The 25133-nt window shown below is 55.2% G+C and overlaps 1 protein-coding gene across 5 annotated transcripts in view; it reads right to left on the bottom strand.

Annotated features, from left to right (window-relative positions):
- The window catches only part of NRBP2 (nuclear receptor binding protein 2), a 47049-nt gene extending 24129 nt beyond the window's left edge, over positions 1-22920 (bottom strand). Inside the window, exons 1-16 of one of the 5 annotated variants that reach the window (XM_080381686.1) lie at positions 22560-22917; positions 21085-21164; positions 20776-20905; positions 8052-8174; positions 7642-7743; positions 7281-7370; positions 6320-6360; positions 6133-6227; positions 5848-5871; positions 5424-5507; positions 4662-4717; positions 3841-3936; positions 2766-2898; positions 2489-2591; positions 2296-2346; positions 1822-1957 (exon numbers count right to left, since the gene is read on the bottom strand). In XM_080381686.1, the coding sequence (XP_080237812.1) occupies positions 1822-1957; positions 2296-2346; positions 2489-2591; positions 2766-2898; positions 3841-3936; positions 4662-4717; positions 5424-5507; positions 5848-5871; positions 6133-6227; positions 6320-6360; positions 7281-7370; positions 7642-7743; positions 8052-8174; positions 20776-20778 (1137 nt within the window). In that variant the 5' untranslated portion in view covers positions 20779-20905; positions 21085-21164; positions 22560-22917. Of the gene's footprint in view, positions 1-1821; positions 1958-2295; positions 2347-2488; positions 2592-2765; positions 2899-3840; positions 3937-4661; positions 4718-5423; positions 5508-5847; positions 5872-6132; positions 6228-6319; positions 6361-7280; positions 7371-7641; positions 7744-8051; positions 8175-20775; positions 20906-21084; positions 21165-22559 lie in introns of all 5 variants that reach the window. The other 4 variants (XM_080381687.1, XM_080381685.1, XM_080381684.1 and 1 more) reach the window with 4 other exon arrangements.
- Positions 22921-25133: the final 2213 nt, after the last annotated feature.

The following is a 25133-nucleotide window of genomic DNA, read 5'->3' as shown; positions in this document are numbered from 1 at the left end:
GCTCTCAGGGCCGGCCGGCAGTTCAGGACACAGAAGCCACTGGAAGAAGTGCTCTGCCTGAGCTATGCCCCGATGACAGTAGCCAACAATCTTGCCCTCCCCATATGCATGTCAGCAAAGGACAAATGCCAGCTCCTGTCCCTGGGAAGGAATAATCCCTGGCAAAGACACAGGCTGGCATGGGCTGGCTGGCAGGAAAGCTTTACTGGCTCTGCTGGAAAGACTCTGGGGTCGTGGTGGGCAGCAGGTGAGACATGAGCTGCAATGTGCCCTGGCAGCAAGGATGGCCAACAGCGTCCTGGGGCACAGCCAGGATATTGAGGGAAATAGTTATTCCCCTCTACTCAGCACCTGTTAAACTACATCCAGGTACTGCATCTCATTTTGGGCCCCCACAACAAGACAGACATTGATAAACTGGAGCAAGTTCAACGGAGGGCCATCGGAATGATCCTGGTCTGGAATGCTTGCCCTCTGAGAAGAGGCTGAGGAAACTGGGCTTGTTCAGCCTGGAGAAGGGAAGGCTTTGGGAGGACATAACGGCAGCTGGCCTGTACCCATGAGGGGGTTTACGCTGCAGCGTTGAATTGTTCTGTTCAGCAACAGATTACACCATGGTTTTGGAAAGCTTCACTTCTGCTCAAACACCCTCGCTGGTTTTGACGGGGATAGAGTGAATTTTCTTCATAGTGGCTGGCATGGGACTGTGTTTTGGATTTGTGCTGGAAACAGTGTTGGTAATTCGGGGATGTTGTAGTTATTGCAGAGCAGTGCTTACATACAGCCACGGCTGCTTCTGCTCCCCACCCCACCCCACTGGCAAGCAGGGTGGGGGGCACTAGAATTTGTGAGGGGACACCACCAGGACAACTGACCCCAACAGACCTAAGGGATGTTCCGTTCCATACCATATGGTGTCATGCTCAGCATAAAAAGCTGGGGGAAGAAGAAGGAAGGGGGGGATGTTCAGAGCGATGGCGTTTGTCTTCCCAACTGACTGTTACGCATGATGGATCCCTGCTTTCCTGGAGATGGCTGAACACCTGCCTGTCACGTGTAGTGATGAATGAATTCCTTGTTTTGCTTTGTTTTGCTTGCTTGCACAGCTTTTGCTTTATTTATTAAACCGTCTTTATCTCAACCCATGAGTTTTCTCACTTTTACTCTTCCAATTCTCTTCCCCTTCCCACCAGTGGGGAGTGAGCGAGCAGCTGCGTGAGGCTGAGCTGCCAGCTGGGGTTAAACCACGACACACTGCATTGGTCCTTCCCTGCCTGGCACCCCTTCCACTCCCTTATGTGGGTCCATAAACCCACGTGCAATGACCTTCCTGCCCGTGACTTCAGTGTCAGGGCTTGCAGTCTCACCTGTGCAGTGCCAGGTAGAACACGGCCTGAGCTCAGCTGGCATCTCAGCAAGCCACGCAGTGTCAGTATCAAGTGATGATGGGGTTTCAGACCTACACCCCAACAACGAGGCACAGAAAATGCCATGCGACAGAGCTGCTAGTGGATGTGTGAGGAGGGAAGGCAGAGCCAGGGCATCGGAGGCAATGGGGCTGCTCCAGAAGACCTCAGGTGAAATGGCCCTCACTAGCTCCAGCCAAAGGGACTGTCGCAGTCCTGGGGCAGCCAATGCAACGAGGAGAACAACGATGACCCAGGTTGTTCTTACCCGGGTTGCTCTCACCCAAGGGGTTCAGCTCTCACTGAACCCAGTGCATGGCTAAAGGGAGAAGCGTTCCTGCACCAGAGTGTCGGGAATAGAGACTGTCCACCTACCCCCAGTGGAGAATCTGTCCCCAGCTGGATTTGACCTTACCTTCCTGGTCTCCACATCAAAGGGCTCTGGGGTGGGAGTCTTGGCTTTCTGAGGGTCCTCCTGGGGCTGGGAGAGTGCACGTGGGAGGGCGTGGGGTCTGGAAACAGCGAAGTTCATCAGGGGATAAATCCCATTCCTGGTACAGACACAGAGGGAGGACAAACAGCTGAGCCTTGTCCTCATACAGCCCTGGCAAGGGTCAGCTGTGGATGGCCATGGCCCAGAGCAGGGATCTGCACCCACGGAGTGGCTGTGCCGGCAGGCGGGCAGCACGGTGGGGAGGTGGCAGGCCACAGAGCTCCCCTCGCCCTAGCACTGCAGCCCAGGTTTGCTCGGCCCAGGGGGGGACCGCAGAGGGGGTCACACACAACCAAGTACTGCTGCATTCATGGGATGCTGCAGCACAGTCCCCTGCCCAGAGAGCTGAGGGCTGAGAGAGACTGGGGGCCAGAGCTGGGCAGAGCTTCAACCCACCTGACGTCTTCTAGGAATTTGTCAAGTTCAAGGAAGGAGACCTCTGAGTACCTGGGAGAGAAACAGGACAGGAAGATTACTGGGGGAGGCAGGAGCGAAGAGCGGTGTGAAGCACTATCGTGCCACAACAGCAGGATCACCAGGCCAGATGCAAGTCCCGAGCTCATGGCTATGGTTGCTGTGAAATCCTCACCTCCACTGCGCTCCAGGCCGACCCTCTCTCCGGATCTCTGCCATCACCATGTTGAGGTCCAGTTCCTTTATCTTCTCCTCTACCACGTTCTCTGGCATCAGATCTAGGGCAAAGGCAGAAAGGGGCTGTCAGCTGGGAGGTCCCGTAACACGGACTCTGCAGCACAGACCCCAGGGAAGGTCTGCAAATCTTTCTCCCCAGGCTTTTCCACATCCCCAGTTCTGCTGGGGCAGCCATACAAGCTGAAATGGGGCAGGGTAGTCTCATGGTTACTCACACTGGTTGTTGATGAAGCAGTGTGCTGCCAGCAGCTTGAGGGAATGGACCTCAAAGAGAACCCGGTGGAAGAGCAGGTTGTTAGCTGTTGGTCGCTTGTCTGGGTTGAGGGTCAAGCACGACAGAATGAACTCCTGAGGGCCAAAGCACAGGCGTCAACTGGAGGCAAAGCAGGGCATGCCCCTGTTTCATTCCCACCACTTCTAGCCCTGGCTTGCTCTCCCACTTGCATTTCCCAGGAAGCAGATTTGAGCGGCTGTTTCGGCCAGTGGGCAGCCGTGGGGCAGGGCAGGCAGTGTACGGAGCCCCCAGGCTGAGGGAAGCCGCAGTGCTCCGAGTGGGCAGCATGCTGCTGGGTACCCACCAAGAGCCCGGCCACAGCACCTCTGCTCCCGGCTTGCTCTCATCGAGGGGGGAGGCTGCAGTGCAAGCCCAGCAAAAGGATGTGGGGGGAACAGGCCGGCATGTATCCTGACATCCAGCCAGGAGCAGCTCTGAGAGCTGCAGCCCACCAGGAGAGATGGTGCTGAGACTGGAGAAAGGGCAGACTGAGCCAGTGGGAGGGATTCCTGAAAGCTGCAGTATGGGAGGGACGCATCTGCTCATTTCTGCTCATTGACCACAGAAAAGCAAGATCCTTTGCCTCTTCTGCATGCTCCAGTCTGGGGCCTGCCCTCCGGATTGGCTCTGAGCATTTTCTGTACAGGGATCTGGCTAGGGCTATTTAGGATAGACACAAAGACCAAAACATGATCAGAGGAAGGATGGCAGAGTGGGCACCCCCACAGTGCCCACAGACAGTCTAACCCCTCCAAATCAGCTGCCCCAGAGACCGTCAGAGGTGAACAGAGATGCCGTTTGCCCCTCGTGCTGAAGGCTCGACAGAACAAACTCAGGGACACCACGCAAACAAGGGGACTGTTGCATCCAAGGGGGTAGGATATACTATGGAATGCCTGGGGGAATTCTGAGATCAAACGAGAGAATTCAGGGAGTGTACAAACTTATTACGGGATGTTTAGGAGATTGGCCAAAGGAAGAGGATGGGTCCCCAGGGCTCAGCCAGCTGCACTCACCCGCATGTTGGGATCATCCAGAGAATGTCGTGCCCGCACGATTGCCTCCTCTGAGACCCGTGTGTCCCCATTAGTCTGGATCTCCAGCACTGCCATCTGGGGAAGAAGGAGTGCATTTGTGTCTGCACAAGGCCAAGCCTTGGGCCAGCCCTTAAGGGCTTCCCAAAGGGACACCCCCTGGCAGGGCAGCAGCTGTGGAGCTCCCCACCAGGACACACAGCCCGGCCAGGCTCCCGACCTCCCGGGCTCCCTAGTGCTCCCTGGCCGCTGCATCCCTTTGGGGCCCATTTTTCGCCTACTGCAGCACTCCAGGCTGCTCACAGGTTCCCAGCAGGGCAGACACGAGAGGCTGCTCCCTGGGCACTGCACAGACCAGGACACATTCCAGACAGCACCAAGAGCCCCAGATTCTGCCTGGGCAAGCTACGCTTGACAGTGCACATCCTTGTGGAGCAGCACGGTTTGTCCCTGCCCCTGTGCCCTCCCTTCCCAGGGCTGTCACAGCCCGATGGAGATGAGGAGGCACCAGCAGAGATGGCCAAGAGGCACCAGCCAAGCACAGAAGAGGTGAGCTAAGCTTGTTATTGCACCCAGAGCAGGGTGGGCCACAGTAGCAAAAAATGTTCTGCTGACTCCAGCAGCAACGTCTCCATCACTGCAAGGGATGCTCAGCTCACAGTCAGATTTGGGAAGGGGCAAGGAGACTCCTCAGGAAGGTCCCCAGGCCACCGCGATCCCCAGCAGGCTCCGCAAGAACAATCCTGCCCTGTAACCAGGGGTCACTGAAGGTTCCCAGGCACTGCAGCCGTCCTGCTCCCTACCTCCAGTGCACACATCCCAAAGGAGAAGATGTCCACAGCAGTCCCATCAGCCTTTTCTGCAAAACCAAGCCAGAACCACATCAAGCCAGCGGTACAGGCCACCACTCGGTTACTCTGGGAACAGCCCTCTGCACCCTGCCTCATCCCTACAGACACCTCTGCCCGCACCCCACTGCCCTCACCCTTGCCCATGCCTGACCTCCCTCTGCCCACCCCTCTGCTCACACCTACTTCCCCACCCCAGCACACATTTTCTTATGGCTCCCTGCACAACCCTTTCCTGTTCATTCCCCTCAAATTTGTGCAAAAAATATTCAAGGTGGGGAACCACATCGTGAGCTTTCACATAGCACAAAGATTCTTTACTCCTTTTTCCCTAATCTTTGTATCATTTTACATGCTTTTAAGTGTTCGTGAGCTTACAGCCAACCTTTTCAGGGCTATTCACGGTCATGCTGAGATCTTGTTCCCAACCAGTAATTACTAATGCACAGTCCATTCCCATGCAGGCACAGCTGTTTTTCCCACGTGCATAGCTCTGCCCTAATCAACACTAAATTTTACCTACAATGTTATCACACAGTCATTTATTATCACATGATCCTCTGTGACTCATGGCCAACAGCTTTAGTTACGAACGCATTGAATAATTCTGTATCGCTGCAAATACATGGCATCCACGCCTTGCACAGGACCCCCCTCCACACCCCTCCGGGCACCTGCGTTGCCTGCACCCCCCCAGCAGTCAGACCCCACACTCACGGCCGTATTCCGGGGGGAAGAAATGCAAATTGCGTAGCTCTTCCCTCTCAATCCTGATGGGGCTTCGCAGGTCGTCTGGGAGGGCTGCGTCAGGGAACGAGAAAGGTCCTGCATCACAGCTCTTCTAAGCTGTTTTCCCAGAGCTGTGAGCACAGATGGGTGCTCCAGGGTAGCAGGGAGTCCTGCGTGCCTCCTGCCCATGCAGACCACCCGTGGGGCACTCGCTCCCCCAGAGACCCCGCTGCCCCCACAACAGGAGCAGCAACTCCCTAACGGACAAAGGTCCCCTCTGCCTGCAGAGCCCAGGACTGCTGCTCCGTGCTGCAGTGTCTCACTGGTGAGAGATGCCCAGGGCCCACAGGGGAGGAAGGTCAGCCCAGGGACAGGACGGACATGCTGGGGGAGGTGGCAGAGGGACACTCACCATTTGCAAACACCCTGTGCCAGACTGCCGGTCAGCGCCGATCCAGAAGCAGACAAGCGAGAAGGCATGGAGCAGAGGACACAAACAGAAAAGAAGGTAACTCCAAGCTTTGCATGGGTGATCCTCTGAAGGACCCTGCAGCTCTCGCCTCTTCTGCCCAGCTGGAACCCCCTTGGCACACCACCCTGCATGAGCCCCCCGCATCCCTCGGCAGGCAGCCTCCTCCTGCTGACTCTTCTCATCAGCACTTGGAGCCACCGGCCTGCGAGGGTGGCAGCTTCCTACCTGAACCAATCTTTATGAGCCCATTGTGCTGGATGAAAATGGTGTCACTGGTAAGGTTGCCATGGATGATAGGAGGCTCACAGGAGTGCAGGAAACTGGGGAAGCACAAAGCTGCCCTGAGCACGTTACCTGTGCCCAGCCCAGCGAGAAGCAGGACGGCCGACAGTGCGAGCGATGGCAAGCATACCTGAGAGCAGACAGGATCTGAGTGCACCAGCGCTTCCAGGCCTAGAGCAGAGACCAGAGCTCTCCGTCAGATGAGACGCCCAGCAGAGCCCAGCAGCCAGATCAGGTCATTCCTACCTATTACCCAGTGACTGGGGAAATCTGCCCTCCGCTAGCCCTGCAGAGACTGTTACTCAAAGATGAGCCACACGCTGTCCCAGTGACAACAGTCTCCGTTCCAACCCCTGTTCAAAGAACACCATTAAAGCTGAGAACTCATCCTTACCGGCAGACAGAGCTCCCCCGAGCCCCAAAACCCCAGTGCGAGCACGGATAGACACATCACGGAAGGCAAAGCTAGGTATGGTTCTGGGATCCACGTGTATTTTTTTCTCTGTACACACCAACAGCAATTCTCAGCTCTAGGAGTGCCTAACTGCACTGGTGTGACACTGAACTCAAACTTCATGGCAGGGCTTGCAAAGTCAAGCACAGGGCCCCCAGAATGGTCACCCAGCTCCTCAGTCACAGCCAGCCAGGACCTGCCTGCAAAACCATTAGTCAGACCCATACTGAGTGGGTTTGCAGGTGAAACTGGTCCCTTCAACCCAAGTAATAACCTAGCTGCAAGCCTGCTGCCCCTCATTGAGGGTGGTGGAGATGCAAGCCTCCTGATGCAGCCCCAGGAACCATCAGCATCACTCAGCTGAACCTCACTGCAGCAGCTTCCAGCAGGTTCCCACCCATGAGGTCGGATCCTGACAGCAGAATCCATTTCTAGGCTGCCCCGGGGATGTTCTGCTCTTGCTCCAGCTCTCACCAAAATGCCATCTCCCTACAGCGGAGAGTCCCTGGGTAACTCAGGGAGCAACGATACACACTTGTTCTGCCTTAGAAGAGACCAGAGACCCTCTCTGTGCCAACGGACACAGAGCTACCCACTTCACCTGAGGACACCCTGTGCACGCTCCCAGGGAACCTACCCTGGCATTCATGGCCTTGTGGTTTTTCTTGGTTTTCTTCAGGAACTGTTTCAGGCTCCCAGAGGACACGTATTCTGTGATGAAGATGACCTGGCAGGGAAGAGAGGCATCAGCTTCCCAGCGTCGCTGCCCAGCCAGCGCCATGCAGAGCCCGTGGGCTGCACCGGCCAGCAGCATGGAGCCTGCACCAGCCCTGCACCCGAGTGAGTGCAGGCTGCTGGCAGCAGTGTGCCGGAGAAGGAAGGGGAGTTCTGGACAGCAGGGTGAGGAGCATTGCTGGGATCCCTGCATGGCTCCCACTGGCATCCTTCCCACATCATGGGGACCCCCCAGACATTTTGCCTCCCTGAGACCTCCCTACCCGTGCCTTTGAGTCTTTCACATCCAGCCAGTATTTGTGAAGCTTTACGATGTTGGGGTGATCCACAAGCACCAGCTGCTCGAACATGGTCTTGATCTTCTCCTGCAGGCAGAGAGAGGACAAATGAGGTGGCAGGTCCTGGGATGTTGGCAGGACACCTCCCAGAGCAAGGGAACCTGGGGCTGGGGAGGAGGCTGTGCCCCCGGTCACAGGAAAAGCTGTTTTCGGGATACAGAGGACACATGGAGCTGTCTTGGAGAAGCCAAGGGAAAGCGCAATGCTACGAAGGGAGGAGTGCAGCGTGGCAGGCTGTGATTAGCACTGCTGACTGAAGTGTGCCCACCCAGAAAGGAGCAGCAGGCAGTCCCAGGGCAGGTGGGCACAGTCCCAGCTGGGGAGGGATGGCTTACCTCGTGTGCTTTAAAGGCCTTCTTGTCAGTGAAGAGCAGCTCATTCCACACCACCTCCACACCCTCCTCCGTGTCCATGGCAAGGAAGGTGCTCTGGATGCCTGGCATGTTGCCCTGATTGACCTGTGAGGCACAGGAAGGTGTGAGACAGCCCAGCCACAGGCCTGCCCACCGCTCCCAGCCGCACCGGGGGAACGTGCTGCATGGACGTGAGTGGTCCCTGCTATGGCTCCTGTGGAGGAGTCCAGCCCACAGGAGGCTCTGGCCAGGAAATGGTGAGTGGAGCAAACCCCCAGCCCACTGCCTTGCCCTCGGGACCCACCCGCGTGGGAGCTCAGGCATTACAGCAGCCTGCACCCTTCCTCCGGGGTGTGACGGCACAGGGAGAGCCAGAGATTCAGAGCAGCTCCCCGCACCAGCCCTTCTCAACTCTTGTAGCTCAGTGAGAACTCAGTGGTGACAGTCACCTCCTGGCCCCACTCCTGCATGCAGATGGGGACCCCCACGTGGACCCCACTTCCCAGCAGCCATGGGGGAGCAACCCACACCCACAGCTGACAGTCACACTCACGCTGAACAGAGCAAATCAGAAGGTCTGGGCAAACGAAAGCCATATCATCTCTTTTAACGTCATGAGGAGACTGAGGGCAACCGCCCACATGCCATGGTCTGTCTGATGAGTTCCCATCCCCAGAGGTCACAGAATCATAGAACCATTCAGGTTGGAAAAGACCTTTAAGATCATAAAGGCCAGCTGTTAACCCAGGACTACCAAGTCCACCACTCAACCATGTCCCTCTCCACCCCGTGGAGAGCAGCTCTACAGACATCACCTCTGCAGGCCACATCCAGCACAGACTCAGCCCTGTCCCTGCGCTGGGTCTCTGCTGATTCTGCCTTGAGGGCAGCACCAGATTGCTGGTCCCCAGGCCAGCCAGGACCACTGCGTCCCGCCGCCAGCCCAGGTAAAACCTGCTCAAAAGGCTCCCAGTTCTGATAGAGGCTCAACAGCACAGAGACACCCCAGACCCAAGAGCAGTGGGTCCTGCCTCCCGGCAGCGATGCCTGCTGCATCCCAAACTGCCGTCCACACTGGAGTCTGTGCCCTCACTCTCCACTCACAAAAGCATCACTGCACAGCAGATGCCCTGCAGCCTCGGACCCATCCCCTCCTTCAGCCCTGGCAGCTTGGACAAAGGCACGGCTGCCCACTCCCATCTGGCACGGCTGCCCACTCCCATCTGCCTTGCGGCAGCAGCAGCGCAGAGCTGCCAGCAGCCAGATGAAAAGAGGGATTGTTCTGCTGCTTCCCGGGGCAGGTACGCAGCGTCCCACCGCCGCCGCTTGGACTACTGCGGCACGGGGCAGCTGTGGGCGCAGGCGCAGGCACCCAGCACCCCCAGCTCATTAGCAGGGGACAGACGGGCAGCTCATGGCCCAGTTCCTGCTGGGGACACACAAAGCACCTCTGTTACTTGTTCTCTCTGCTCACAGGCTCCGTGTGCTCCGCACAAAGCCCAGCACGGACAGCCAGTGATGCGGCCAGCTGGCCTCGCTGACCACAGCCTTCCCGGCAAGTCCCAACAGCCTCCCAGGGTTCCCAGTACAAACACAGCCAGCAAAGGAGCACCCAGCAAGGGCACTGCCAGGGCAGCTGCTACCGGGGGTGGTGGGGAGATGGCTCAGCCCTCACCAGGATGCCCCCACAGCAAGGCCATCACATCACACTGTGAACCCCAAGCCGTGGTCGTTCTGGCTGATGTTGCTGGTGGAGAGCAAGGGTGAGCTGTGGCAGGAGGGACTGCATGGCCAAGGGGGAGCAACAGCCTCAGCAGGAGCTCTCGGCAGCTGGCATCAGGCTGGGAATCGCTGAATCGCAGAATGGTGGGGGTTGGAAGGGACCTCTGGAGACTGTCTAGTCCAACCACTTGCTAAAGCGGGTCCTCCTAGAGCAGGTTGCACAGAGTCATGTCCAGGTGCGTTTTGAATGTCCCCAGAGAAGGAGACCCCCAGCCTCTCTCTGCGGCCTGTCCCCATGCTCTGTCACCCTCAAGGTAAAGAAATTCTTCCTCATGTTCAGACGGAACGTCCTGTGTTGCGGTTTGTGCCCGTTGCCCCTTGTCCTGTCGCTGGGCACCACTGAGAAGAGCCTGGCCCCGTCCTCTTGACACTCGCCCTTAAGGTATTTGTAGGCATTGGTAAGGTCCCCTCTCAGCCTTCTCCGGGCTAAACCTAGGCAGGTCTCGGTGGAGGCTGTGCCAGGAGCAATGGTGGCCAGGGGCAAGTGCCTGTGCACCATGAGGGTCTGCTGGTCACAGAGCACTCTATGAAGCTGCTCTTCTACCTCTCCTCAAAAATGCCACTGGAGAATCAGCTCACGACCTTGAGAAAAATCCTGTCCTGAAACCAATGAGTGGCCAGAAATCCAAGAAAAAGGAGTCAAGTGGAGAACACAGACCTGAACATCCTTTTGCTTGCCACAAGGACACGTGGGAGCAACAGAGCTCTGCATGGACGTTACTGATGCATGGCTTGAAGGCACAGCTGGGTCTGAAAGCCTCAGGTGTCACCTCCTCATCTGTCACATCGCAGGGTCACAACGTTCCTGTGTGCAGATACTAAGCCTACAGCAGGACCCAACCTGCACGGCCACCGCACCCCACACCTCCCATCCTCACGCTTGGATGAAACCGGCTGCCTGCCAGCCCCGTCCTGTCCTAGGCAGGCAATGCTGCCTCCCACTTGCTCAGAGCTCAATGTAAGAACAGCTGTGCTGAATCGGACTGGCCGTCTGTCCAAGAGTGACCCACAGCAGAAGTCCAGGGTTGTCCCTCCACCGTAGCCCCCCAGGTTTGAACAACCTTTGAATACTCGGTGAGCCTGAAGTGGTATCCTCGTGCTTAACGCTCTGGACAGTGGATCTGTTGGTATCTGGGAGGCTCCGGTACGTGGTTAGGAGCATCAGACAGGCCCACAGGGGAGGAAACGTTCCCTGTTCCGTGCAGACATGAACGTGCTCAGTCTTGTGCTGAACAACAGTAAGAATGATACAGAACAGCTGTCTGGCACACTGAGCTCCAAGACTGCATAAATAAATAAATGCTGCATTATAATCACAGAGGTGACTGGGGACAAAAGGAACCAGCCACAGGTCACCTTGATTATCTCACGCCATGCCTTTCAGAGTTCCCGGCAGCTCTGCATGCTGCTAATGGTGGACACCACGTGGAACAGGCAAAACTCCAGAGCCAGACTGGGCAAACTCCCTGCTCAGGCTGCTTCCAGAAAGCCCTTGGCAGGAGCCAAGGCCAGCCTGGCAAGATCACTGGGGACAAGTAAGCAAAGGTTTACAGAAGATCAGATTGCATCTTACAATAAATCACTCCCTTTTGAGCTTTTCACGTCAACAAGGACTGAACAGTCCACAGAAAAAGGCTTAGTGATATAGCTCTGGGGCCTTAGGAGAGCGACTGTTAAGCAAGGAAGGCATGGGTCTGGAGAGCAATGGACAGGCATGTCCGCTGCCACTGGCATTTAGACCCGATTTGGAGAGAAAATAGTGACAAAGTGGGTTGTTACCTTTCTCGGGTCGCTCTAGGAGACTGGGAAAAAGGCATGGCCATGGCACCTGGAGAAGAGGGCACTCTGCCAGTCCTCTGCTCCTCCCCTGACACCCACACTCACATCCTCAGGACAAGCATGTGCTGGCCCCATTTCTCGGCAGGGTCATCTCGCTGCCCTCCAGTGCCCCCTGAAAAGCATCCCTCCATGCCATCTGGACCAGCACATCCTAGCCACCCATGGGACACTGAGCAGTCCCAGAGGCCTTCTTTGCTGGTGGCACTGCTCCCAGGACCTCAGCATGGGAGCAGGATTGGGGCAGGCAGCTTCTGGGTGAGGGAAGCAGTCCAGCCCCTAGCACAGCCACGAGGACCAACCACCGGGCACTCTCCCATTCCTGAGCAGCCACCTCGCATCCTCACCCCCAGCACAGACTTATTTCTTCTGCACCCACTCTCCTCTCTGCCCTCCTGCCTGCCAGAGGCAGGCAAAGCACCCAGTGGGGCTCCAACCCAGTGGGCTGTCCCTCTGCGAGGGAGGCCAGTTCCTGCCTGCAGGTGCTTTACCCAAATAATTTCCAAAGTTGGGTATAAGTTTATGGCTGTGTCTTCAAAGCAGCCCAGCGGGCAAAGCCTCAGCCCTTGCCTTGATTCACGCCAAGCAGTGGCAGGGTCACATTACCAGCCCTGACTCCCCCGACCATCAGCACCACTGAAGAGCACATGCAGACCCTGCCTGGAAACCCATGTCTGGATCGAGGACCTTACTGCGCAGAGGAAGGATAACCTGGAGGTTGCTCAGAAACAAGGCAAAGGCACTGAAAAAGTTCCCTCTGCCTGGTTTGGCAGGGGCTGCTGGGGAAACACAGGTGCAGGCTGTGCCACCGGCCGGGGCGAAGCCGGCAGGGAGGCGGCTGCCCTGGGCTCTGCAGGAGGGATGTGCTGGAGGGCAAGAGCAAAGGGGCAGGCAGGCTGGGAAGGGGGTGCCAGGCAGGAGGCTGCAGGGGTGAGCAGTGGGACAGTGACCCTCACCCTCCATTCCTGCAGGGTGCCTTTGCCCCCACAGAGCTGCCAGTGCCGCAGCCGGGGCGGGGGGGGGGGGTGGGGTGAGATGCAAAGCAGCAGTGGGGAAGGGGAGGGAAACAATATGCGCGCTCCGGAAAGCCAACTGCATCCTGGGCTGCATCAGCAACAGCGTGGCCAGCAGGTGGAGGGAGGTGATGTGCCACTCTTCTGAGACCTCACCTGCAGTATTCTTGCATTTAGCTCTGGGGTTCCCAGCATAAAAAGGACACGGACCTGTTGGAGTGAGTCCAGAGCAGATCACGAAGATGCTCAGGGGGCTGGAGCACCTCTCCTACGGGGACAGGCTGAGAGAGCTGGGGTTGTTCAGCCTGGAGCAGAGCTGGCTCTGGGGAGACCTTAGAGCACCTCCCAGCACCTGAAGAGAGCTGGAGAGAGACTTTGTACAAGGGCCTGTAGTGATAGGACAAGGGGGAACGGCTTTAAACTAAAAGACAGTAGATTTAGGTCGGATATCAGAAAGAACTTCTTTACTGTGAGGGCGGTGAGACACCAGAACAGGTTGCCCAGAGCAGCTGTGGATGTCCCATCCCTGGGAGCTCAAGGCCAGGCTGGATGGGGCTCGGAGCAACCTGGTCTAGTGAAAGGTGTCCCTGCCCATGGCAGGGGGGTTGGAACTGGATGGTCTTTAATGTCCCTTCCAAAGCAAACCATTCTGTGATTCTACGATTCTATGAAATAGTATGTTTCCTTCCCACACCCTGGGCCATAACCACCCCAAGAAAGACCATATTAACAGAGACACAAAAGGGCCGTTAAAGAGGCCACCAGAAGACATCTGACCAGGCTGGAGGGTAGACCAGGAGGCTGACACAAAGCCTCTGAGCGTCTTGAACCTGGAAGAAAGAGAACCAAACCTTCTCAGGGCTTTTCTGGACTAGTACTGAGCCAGAGAACCAGAGGAAAGATGAAGTTTTGGGAGCCAAAAGCCCATGAACAGGCACAAGAGCAAGGCCACTACCAGCACTCTGTACACTTGCCCTGTCCATACTGGAGCCAAGTTTCCTTCCCAAGTTGGTGGCCAGCTCCTGCCTGCTTGAGCCACTCCATGCGGGATGGAGCCCTTCCCCACCCACCGCAGGCTGGCAGCAGCCCTGTGAGCACCCGTGGCCCTGCCACCTGCCCGTGGGCTTCCGAGTCATCCCTGGTGCAGCAGCCATCACTCTGGGTGCTGTGGATGGCCCTGGAGACAGGCAGCCAGGACATAAGAAACCACTGTCTGAAGGACACAGGGCAAAGCCCAAGAGACACCCAAAGGGAGAGCCAAGCAAGAAGGACGAGTGACTAGCTGGATTACAGGGCCCCAGGCTCTCCGGGCTCACTGAGACCAGCCGTGCCGTGCTGGTAAGAGCACCAGGACCCACCTGGTCACACAGTGACAGCCGACGTGTTGGATGCTACAAGTCACAACTGCCATGCGCCTCTGTCAGAGGAGCAGTGCCCATACTGCGCTGCCACAGAGCAGAAACCCCTGGTTGCTGGTAATGACAGGAGGGCTAGCAGGACCTGAGGATGGTGATGCTCACTGCATGCACAATCTACCTGCCTCCTCATGATACCATGACATTTTATCCCTTTTGGTGCCAGGAACTGGCAGGATTTGCTGAGGCCACAAGGCTGAGCAGGGAACACGTCGTGCCTGGGAGAGCACTTTTGCAGTTAAATCCCAGCGTAGCCCTCCGCTCCAGTATCTCATAAGCCTGGGCAACAGTAAAGGCTGTGTCTGGGTTTCTCAAGGGACTTCTGTTCAGGTTGCAGCTAGCAAGGAGGTGCTGCTAAGGCACAGGGACACACCTTAGGCAGCAGAGACTGTTCTCTCAGCGCAATATGTGCAAGAAGCAGAGATGGAGGAGTGTGTCCCTGCTGGGACTCTCTTTCCAGCCCGCTGCCTGAAGCTGGGGTCCTCTTGCCTTCTCCAAACCATACATTCCCTGGTCCTGACAGAGGCTGCACTCCCCTCTCCAGCACCCCATGCTATGGCCCCATGCAGGGCAGGGGTGACTGTTGCAACATGGAAATATTTTTTTAAAACTTGTAAAAGGAGGAAAAAAAAAAAAGCTAAGAGGGCTGAGGCCCCCCTCTGACACCTCTCCTGCTCCCTTCAGCTTATCAAGGGACAGGGAGAGCAAACAGCAGTGGCAGGCAGCGCTGCGCAGGTCCCGTGGGAGCAGAGGCGTGCAGGCAGTGGGCAGCCAGGGAGTGAGGGGGACTTATCCATGGTCCCACCAAGCACTTGTTGTTCTGTGGGTGAAGAGCTGGCACATCCCACCCTCCTGAGCTGGGAGCACTCTGCCCAGGGTCTCAGACAGCAGCATGGCTCCAAGCCCTTGGCTTCCTGGGCCCCATTTCAAGCATCAGAAGTGCCACAAACAGCCTTTTTGTCCCTAGGGAGGAGCCTGGGGCCAGCAGCACCCCAAGCCATCACAGAGCAATCTGCTCCTGAGCCTGGCTGAGCTGCTGGCTAGATTTCACCTTGTGGCAGGTATGCCAAAGGTTGTGACAGTAGAGCTAGCTGGAGGACATCCACCCATACTGCTATCTGCAGTCCACAGCAAAACAACAGATCAAGCCTACAATGTCCTGTGACTCTGCAGGAGCAGGACGAGGGCTCTGCGATGCCAGATAAACCTGTTCTGTCTCTATGATCCTGTTACACAATTAGCAGGTGAAGGGAACACATGAGATGGAAAATATTTTGATTCCAGTGAAGCATTTGATCCTACCTCTCATAAAAACATATTCTCAGCACTAATTCAAACCAGCACGGATACAAGGCTAATACACTGTCAGCTGAAGAGATCTAGCTAGCCGAGCCAGGATGGTGATTTGCCTCTTAGAGAGCTGGGTGACAATGGCACAGGTAAGGGCAAGCTCTGCTGTGGTTTAACATCAGTGCAATCACGGAGAGAAGTGAGGCAGGTACAGGTGAATGGCACATGTTGTGGACCACGCTGGAGGAGCAGTGAAGCTCAAAGAGGAGAGAAGGAGCAGAGCTATGGGCAGAAAACAGAAGTGCCAGGAAAAATAACCAGGTGCCCGGCTGCACTGCAGGCCGGGGAGACTGAGGGAGGGAAACAGACTGATGGCCAGCATGGCAGGATGTGCAGCGGCAGAGCTCTCCCATCCCAGGGCATGAGGGGCACCCACTTTACCCAGCCCTTTTCCATGAGCTCTCCCTATCCATCCCCAGGAGATCCCTTGCCTGTCAGCAACAGCAGGGAGGTCATTGTTTAATACCTGTGGATAGGGAGAGGAAGCCTCTCCCAGCAGGATCTGGAGCAAGCCTCCTCAGAACTGCAGCCACTGGCCAGCCTGTCCCCTCTGCCTGTGGGAGGGAGGGCTGGAAGCCATTCCTTTCTCTCCATACCCATGGCTGCCCTTGCCTCTTGCCCAGCAGCTGCCACAGCAAACACTGTGATCCCTGTTCTCCTTCCACTGCTGAGAAAAAGGGACAGAAGAGTATTTTTCCACTGCCCAGATAAAGGTCAGGGGAGATCCTGCATGCTGAAGGCAATACAAGTGTTGTTATTTCCTGGGCAGAAGACATACCATTGCACACACCCCTGGCCTGCGGATGGGGCTGCTCCAGAAACGTCCTGGCAGGAAGCCGGACCCCAGGGAGATGTTTGCTTTACCCCCAAGGCACTACACGCCCCTGGGAAGGAGACGTGAGCCTGTGGTCAGCCGAAGCTGAGCACTGCCCAGCCCAGGCAGCTTTGCTCCCTGGCAAAACCATACCTCGGAAATTCACTGGCAGTGTCACTGAAACCTGGGACATGCGGCCAGCAGCCCAGCAGGTTTGCAGCAGGAGTTAGAGAAGGCTCTGCAGAATACAGTAGGAAATGAAAGGATCCCCCCCCACCAGCCTGCACCTGGGCACCGGCAGGCGAGCAGACCCCAGCGACATCAGGGTGGGAGGTGGGAGCAGGAGGTGCCCAAGGACACCTGATGCTGCAGGCCCCAGTGCCCACCAGTCTAAACTGGGAACAAATGCCCTGGGATGAGCCTTGCAGTGCTTATCCAGAAAGCAATGGGCTGCGTTGGCTCGCCATCCAAGCCCAGCTGGAAAACAACAAACAGCAACCCCTTATGAGTCAGGCAGGTCACCAGCGACCAGTACGAATTAGACCAGTTAACAGGATTTTGGTGTGATTTACCCTGTTGACTGTGCCAGGAGAGAGATTTGCCCTCCTGCTGTGTTGGCACAGAGCAAACCCAGGCTGAACAGCTAAGCTGTCAGCAGTGCAGTTTCAATGAAAAGCTAACAAAACCCACCTTGCTGACCAGTATCTGATTGCTATGGGGGAATGCTAAAACACTGCCTTCCACGTGATTACTGTCAAATGCTAACTTGTCCGGTGGAAGAGCCAACCAATGAGCATTCAGTCATCTTTTAACCCATTTTGTAACGTGACTGTGGGACACCCCCTTTGCCCCAGTAGTAAAACATAAAAGCCTCTGGGACCTGTGCTTGTTCTCTGGTTACATCAAAGGAGGAAGGAGACAAGAGACACAAAATGTGTGTGAGCCTGCAAGTCTCATATACAATGTCTGACCACTGTAAACAAAAATACCTGCATGGGAAAACAAATGAAAGGGCAAAAAAAGCTTGGTTAAAAACAAGAAAGGGAACACACAACATGGGGAATGGTGGTATTCATAATACTTCTCTTTTGTGTCTAGTTTGGAGGGAGCACAGAAGGAGCAGCCTGGGAAATGCTGAGCTGCATGCATTCGTGGACACGGTGGAGGGGCTAGAGCAGACAGGTAGTGCCTTAGAAGCTGCTGCCCAGGAGCAACGAGCTGCAAACAGAATGGCATTCTTGTGGAGCATATGAATGGGAATAGAAGAGCATGTTACCACATGAAAAAGAACAAGTTTCTGCACTAACCTTTACCACTCCGCTGACGTCACCTCCCTCCCCAGCAGTGAGAACAAGGCAGAGGATTGTTATGACTGGGTAAGATGATGAAGGATTAAAGGATCCTTGAAACAGAGAAAGTAGCACAGGGAGCGAACCTGAAGCAAAAGGCAAAACAGTCCCTGCACATTGCCCACACAAACTAGAAGGGTAACGAGGAGGACACTAAATCTAGCATGCAAAGTTTTGTTTGTTGCCAGATCCACAGAATACATGCCGAGAAGAGGACTTCGCTATCTGCTTTGAGAATTATGCCACCTTAGTTCAACCAATTTCACGTTGCTTTCACAAATGTCCTCAATTAAAACCATCTGGGGTGCCCCACCTCCTGTTTGGAACACAGAGCAAAGCCTTAGGATATTAACCTGCCTGACAACTGAGGTCGGTGTGTTCACAAGTAAACTCATCCTGGAGTTTACTCCATAAAACTAGTAAGTTTTATGTAAGTAAGTAAAAAGCCATAAAACTAGTAAGAGGTAGAAAAAAAAATAGATGGCATGAAAAGAAAGAGCCAAGTCCTTCAGCTGATCCCCTTTGCTCTGGAAAAGCACTTCACAACAAAACACACTTCAAGTCCTAGTCTCCTGGGAGGGCTGGCAACAAAGCAGCTTTTAAAAATAACTGGTGGCAAATATTAAATACTTGGATGCTTTCCAAATAATCTATCACAGAACCAGCTATCTTTACTGCAAACTGCAAATACAATTAATACCTAAAAAAAGGGAAACCCCTTGCTTCTCAGTGTGTTCAAATGCTTAGATTATTTTTCCATATTTTGTTTTAATTTTCTGATCTGTGGGAACCTATAGCAACACTTCAAAATCTCCCCTTCTTGCAGATTGTTTAATATCACTTTCTTTTCTTTAAATTCTGCTTCAGCATTGCTTCACTTTCTTGCTGTTACTGTTTCCCTTCTTCCTTTCTTTCATCCTGCTGGTTTTAGAACTTAAAGCTCATAGTTCAAGGGCTCTGTACCACTACACATTCAGTCATTAACCCCTTTACTAAACAAGGTGGCCAAAAGGGGAGCAATGGACGATTTCAAGCAAAAATGCAACCAACCCTGGTTTAGCCATCAGCAGCTGCACTGGAGCTGCCAGCACCGCAAAGCAGAACGCCGTGTCAGAAGCAATGGCAGAGTTACAAGCAGAGAAGCAACTCTAAAATGTGGTCCTGCGAACCACAGCTGAGCTTTGCTGCAGCAAGCACATGCTCTCACCCAAAGGGAAAGGGCCCTGAGGAATATCAAAGGCAACCCAGAGCGTGCAGGGAGCACCATGGGCAGAACTGACAGGTGGGACACCTGGAGATGGACAGGACAGATGCTGGAGAGGTTGTTGAAATAATGGTCTGGACGTGGTGCAGTGGTACCACTGCTTGTGAACCTCACAGTCAACAAGTATCTACTGGTCATAACAGTCCCCCTTCCAAATGGGTAAAGGGTTTGCAAAAGCAAAGCAGCATGGACAAAAACAGTTTGATCTGAGTAACAAGGTACTAGGGTTCATTCAGGAAACTATTCAGACAAAGAAAGTTGCAAAACTTTTAACATAAGCAGTAAACCAAGTTTCTTGTTCATTGCTACTCTTACTCCACAGGGTGGGTGGAAAAAGTAGATGAAGTCATCAAACCAACACTGAAAAAAAATATATCTTCCTACATGGAAAAGTCTACAACAGCAGCATTCCTCTGCTGCACTTTCACACTAATAGCAGGGAGAGAAATGGAAGAGGCAGAACATGGATTGTGCTGACATTGAACAGGAAGAATTCACATGACTGTTTCTTCACAAAGGTTGCAGAGATAATTTAAATGCTTTTGCTTGTGGAAATCTGTGGCTTCATCATGAATATATGCATTATAAATAGGCAAAGGAAGTTGTGAAGTGTTTTCTTCTTTGGTGGGCATGGCCAGACCCAGCGCAGCATTAAGATCACAGCACATTTTAGCTGTTGCGTCCATATGTGGTTTAATAATGCACAGTGGGGTCATAAGCCGCTGCTCTGCGTTCTCCCGCTGGAGTACGGGTACAATAGTTGTGCAAAAACAAAGGTGTAGTCCTTGTGTACATGTAATTAATGCATACACATTAGCAATTTATCATAACCTGCTTCAAACCTGTACTACTGAGCATCACGGTTTAAGCGTTAAAACGCTGAATGGGGTGCTTGCCTCTGCCCACTTCAGCTCTCCAGGCTCCAGACACTGCTCCAAGACATGTGCCTTGGCTCTCTCTGCCTGCTGCAGAGATGGTAGGTCACAGGCAGCTCTCCCACCTCTCTGGACCCATTCTCAAAACAGCAAGACAATAGATCAAGTGATCCCACACAGGACTCGACTGTGTTCTGACAAAAGCAAATTGAGGAGAATAAATAATCCTAATGAATCATCAGGATAGTGAGGGAAAATCCCCATTGGTAAGAGTACCTGAATAGCTTACGGCAATCGGAGTGTGGTTAAATGGAACGGCTGTTCATCAATGTTGGAAGATAACCATATTGACAGCTTACAGACAGCAAATGGTGTTCTTTCTTCCTGGTACGTAACTGAGCATCTATGAATTTGCAACAAACTAGTCTCTTACAAAAACTTCCTTCACTTTGCAATTTAGGCAGCACTATCACTTCCCTGTTCAAGTTCACATGCATTTTGTCATGGCAGCTGTACAGAACCTGAGCCCTGAGCCCTGTGCTTGCTAACAGGCCACTCTCCTTTGGGTCCATCACCTGAACGCTTGTGTCCTCAGAGGGATGCATCCCTGCCTCAGCACGGCAACACGAGCCTGGTGAGCAGTCAGCAAGTCTCTTATGTTGCCAAAGATGGGATTGCAGCGCTGCAACTCACTACCGTGATGTGCAGTATCACCAACCACCTGCCACTGCCTGCTGTCCTGCAGCGGTCAGGAAAGGCCAGTCCACCCTTCCCACCTCTCCGCCATGAAAAACTCCCTGCAGACGGAGAGTATGGCACAGCAGCCAATTACCAAAACATCTGTGTGGAAATGTCATGGATGGGGCTGCGCTCCACGTTTGTTTCTACTTCTCCCACACACTGCACAGGGGGACAAACCTCCAAGGGTCAGTTCCAGACACTGCCACACCACTCCAGAAAACTCCCTTGTCAAAATTAAATATTAAAATACTCATCGTTAAATGTCACCATTAAGTCAAAATAGCCGGAGGTTGTTCAAATCAGAAAGGAGCTTCAAGTCGTTCCTTTGCCAAGGACAACGAGGGGTTTCAGGCTGTTTTGGTAGGTCATGGACTAACACAGATGATCCAAGAACTGTCTGAAAAAAGATCATGCAACTACAGGTCAGATGCAATTAAATTACAGGCCTTATCCAGCACCTACACCAAACCTTTCCATCCTGATGCTTGTTTCCAACATACAGTGGAGGTCATTTTAATTACAGGAGCACCAGGGTATTCTCAGCTAAAAAACTATTTTCCACACAGCCTTCCTCACCTCTTCAGCTGTCCTGCAGAGCCACCCTGGCAGAGAGACCACGAGAGAGGCAGAGGTGTGTCCGTCAGCTGTGTCTGTACCTGCGGCACGGAGGGCACACTGCAACACCCACACCAGCAGCTGAAGCTGTCAGATGTGGGGCACAGACAGAGGGATGGCTGATGATGGATGCTGGCAAAGCCCATCCCAAAAAATATCAAGGAAACAACACAAAACAAAGATACAGCTGGCTCCAACACCTTGGATGTGCCACATGGGTGGGATCCGATACTCCAGGAGCATCAAGAAGTAGCAGGGGAAGAAGCCACGGGATTTTGAACATGGTGTCAGGTCCTGGCACTCACCACATGGCACGCACACCATGGGACAAGGCTCAGGCACCAGCCATGCGGCACGTACACCCCGATGCAAGGCTCTGATGTAGAGAAGATGTCAGGCAGAGGTGGTGAGGTAGTAAGAAAGGAGATTGAAGGGTGATGTTGGGGTGTGGAAGCACCAGAAAGCACAGAGGGACACAAGAAGGGCAGGTGCTCATGGCATTAGTAGGTTATCAAGATCTCAGCAAAGCCCAGACTGGGAAAACAGCCTAAAATACAGGCAGCCTGCAGCCAGAGTAGAGCACTATGGACTACCTACAGGTCCTTAACAGGTGGCGGTGGGAAGATAAAGAACAGGATTGGCCTTAGGATGGGCCCTTTTACCCTTTGGGAGCCGACAGTGCCTGTGATGCCTGTCTATGTGTGCTGTCCCACCCTGGCCTGTGGCCAGGATTTATACCCTGACTTTGGTCCCTGTTCCTGGGTGCCCTGACAGAGACAGGGAGATTCAGCCTCCACTTTCGGGGCAGATGGCCATTACACTGATATGGGGGACACACCTGGAGGAGAGAGGGCAGTGGGTGATGATAGGAGCGCCACAAAACCATGGTGGACATGCTGCGGGACGGCTGTGCTGAGCTCCTGGGCTAGAAAGATAAGCTGAAATGGTCCAAACCCCATGTTTGGAGAGGAGGAACTGGGTCCTCCAGCCCTAGAGGCAGGGATGCAGGGGCCAGCCCCCACCACCGCCGTGCCCTACGATGTTCCCGGCAAGTCCTCATTCCCACAGGAGCTGCCTGGCCAGCGACCCGTGGTTACCGGTACCCCCGTCTCCCGCCTGGGCCCTGGGGGAACGGCCCGGCTCCCCGCACGGGGACAGCCCGCACTGGGGCACGGCGAGCCCGGCTCCCCGCACCGGGACAGCCCGCACCGGGGCACCCCGCGCCTCCGGCCGCTCCCCGCCGTTCGTTCCCCGCCCCGGAGCAGCTCCCCGCAGCGGCCTCCGGCCGCGGCCACCCCACTCGCCCTGGGCACCCGCGGGCGCCGACCGAGTCTCGGCAGGGCTGCCCGTGCCCGGGGCCCCGCCGGAGCCGGCCGCGGCGGCAGCGGCAGCAGCAGCGGCGGCAGCAGCAGCAGCATCCGTCCCGCAGCGCCCACCTGCTCCCGGCGCTTCTGCCAGCGCCCGCAGGGGCTCTCCTCCAGGATCTCGCTCTCCTCCTCGCTCTCCTCCTCCTTCTCCTGCGCCAGCCGCGCGTCCGGCTCCGGCACCGCCATCCCCGCGCCGCGCCGTGTCGAGCCGAGCCGTACCGAGCCGCGCCGCGCCGCGCCGCGCCGAGCCGTACCGAGCCGCGCCGAGCCGCGCCGAGCCGAGCCGAGCCGAGCCGAGCCGAGTCGTGCCGCGGGCTGACAGCGCCGCGCCGGGCCGGCCCGGGCTCGGCCCGCCCCACTCCGGACGTGCGGCCGCTCACGGCCCGCCCCGCCAGGAGGGGCCCCGGGCAGGCCCCGCGCCCCCCCGGCCCCGGGGATGGGCCACCGGGACCCCGCGCCCCGCCCGCGGCCGCAACGCCCCCGCGGGGCCCGGCGCTTCCGTCCCGCACCCCTCGGCTGCTCGCCGCACCTGCACCCTGCCCAGAGGCGGGGGCGCCGGGGCTTGTCCCGCCCGCCCCGCAGCCCCGGTTGCCGGGCCTGAGCCACCTGCCTGTCCCACCTCCGATGCCTGGCCATCTTCTCTCCCCGGCCTCCCTCCAGGCATCTGCCGCCCTTCCAGCTCCCTCCCGGCGGGGTCTCCGAGTCCCCCCGCCCCAGCAGCCCTTCCCTTTAGTGTCACCTTCTCGCCATCTTCCCCCCAGAGCCGCTGCTGGGTGCTGGGGCTGCACCTCCTGCCTGGGCTCCCCTGCCCACCCAGAAAGTGCTTCACCAGCTCTGAGCAAGAAGTCTTACAGATGTTTTCATTCCTCCAGAAAGTTTCTGGCTCCTTTGATATTTTTCTTCTTTTTCTGGCCGTCTCTGGTTTCTTTCAGCACATTTGTTATTTGTTCCACCCTGCTTCCATATAAGCACTGGTGCCAGCTCGCTGTTCTGGGAGATGCTCAATCCTTCCAGATCGTGACTCCTTTTGGCCAGTGTGGTTACCCAAGAGGGACCGGGGTGAGGGGTGGCTGTGGGGCAAGGAGGTGCTGATGGCACACACCAGATAATATATGCAAAATCCCATTCCCTGAAACACGCTATAAACCAACAGGAGGCATTTCCTTGCGCAGGCAGCCACCGGGTCCTGCCTGGCAGCCAACTGGGCTGCTCTGGCAGCGGCACCAGGGTAACTGGTGCCACCAGCTACAGCTGTGTGGCACTGCCATGGGTGCTTTGGCAGGGCCTGAGCTGCTGCTGCCCGCACCAGTGGCATACCCTTGTCTGAGTGTGCTTGGTAAATCCCTGCTGGAAGGCTGTCAGGGTGAGCCCTGTGCTGACCCTGGCAGACCCCACCATCACCTCCTGGACTACAAAAGCACATCTTGGGGCCCCAGCCACCTTTCCGCAGTCCCCCATGGCACTCACATGACAGCCACCCAACTCTGGTTCCCTGTTGCAGCTTTGCCAATTGTCTGCCAATTTGTCTGTACCTGATGAGGGGGCAGCCTGTACTGGGAGTGGGGGGGGATCTGCCAGTCTGAACAGACATCCTTTGCCAGTAAAAGCTCTGTCTGAGCAAGGAAGATACGCCAAAAGAGATTTTGACAACTGGCCAAAAGGTAAAAAGCAGCGCTCAGAAGCACTGAAGGCAAGAACCTGAGCAGAAGATAGGTAGAGCCTGAGGATGATGAGGGTCTAAATGGGGTCACTGGAGAGATGGGGCTATAGTAAAAAAAGCCGTTTGTTTTCTGCTGTAGCATTTACTCTGTAGGAAGCCTTTCTTTACAGGAGGACAGTCAGAGGAATTGCCTCAAAATGAGGCGACAAAAGAACAGATTGTATAACAAATCAATAACATGAATGGTGACAAATTGCCAGGCTGAGAGATTTGCCCGAGAGGTTTGGAGAAACGCAACTGTTAAATGGCCGGAGGAGTTCTGCAGTACCTAAGGCAGACTCTGTACCAGGCACTGCTTTTCAACACGTTCACAAACAATCCAGAAAAGGGATGAACAATGAGTTGGCAGAGTTTGCTGATGACACCAAACTATTCAGGACGGTCAGCTCTAAAGCTGGCTGTGAAGAGCTGCGCAGATTCTTGTGACACAGGAAGGGGTATCAAAAGCGTGGACAAGGTCTCACATTAAACTAACGGCTTGGAAAGCAACAGCCGAGCTGGGGATACACAGACTGAGAGCAGCACTAATGGCATGGAGGGAGCACGTAGGAATGGTTATTCACCATTTCACTCAAAATGGTAGTTGGGATGCCTGATGAAAAGGCGAGGTAAGAGCTGTAAAATACATGAATGGGAGTAATTTTTTACTGAGTATTTCCTGGGGTAAAATGTTTGTGGGTGACACATGGTAGAATTCATTGCTATAGGGTGTCTACAGCAGCCGAAGTAGAGAAGGATTTTAAAAGCCATTAGGCCAATTTGTGGGAGAAAAATTGATTGAGGGCTATTAAACACAAAGACACAGATGTAGCCTCTGACTCAAGAGGCCTCTAAGCTGCAGATTGTCAGAGGCTGAGTCTGCAACTGATGAAATATTGCTCGGTCCCTGCTCTGGTTCTTGTGTTCTTCCTCTTGGGATCCAC

The sequence above is a fragment of the Falco punctatus genome (genome assembly GCF_963210335.1).
Source record: "Falco punctatus genome assembly, chromosome: 3".
In the NCBI taxonomy this organism is placed as follows: domain Eukaryota; kingdom Metazoa; phylum Chordata; class Aves; order Falconiformes; family Falconidae; genus Falco; species Falco punctatus.
The sequence above is the reverse complement of the archived record's forward strand: the minus strand, read 5'-3'. Positions and strand labels throughout refer to the sequence as shown.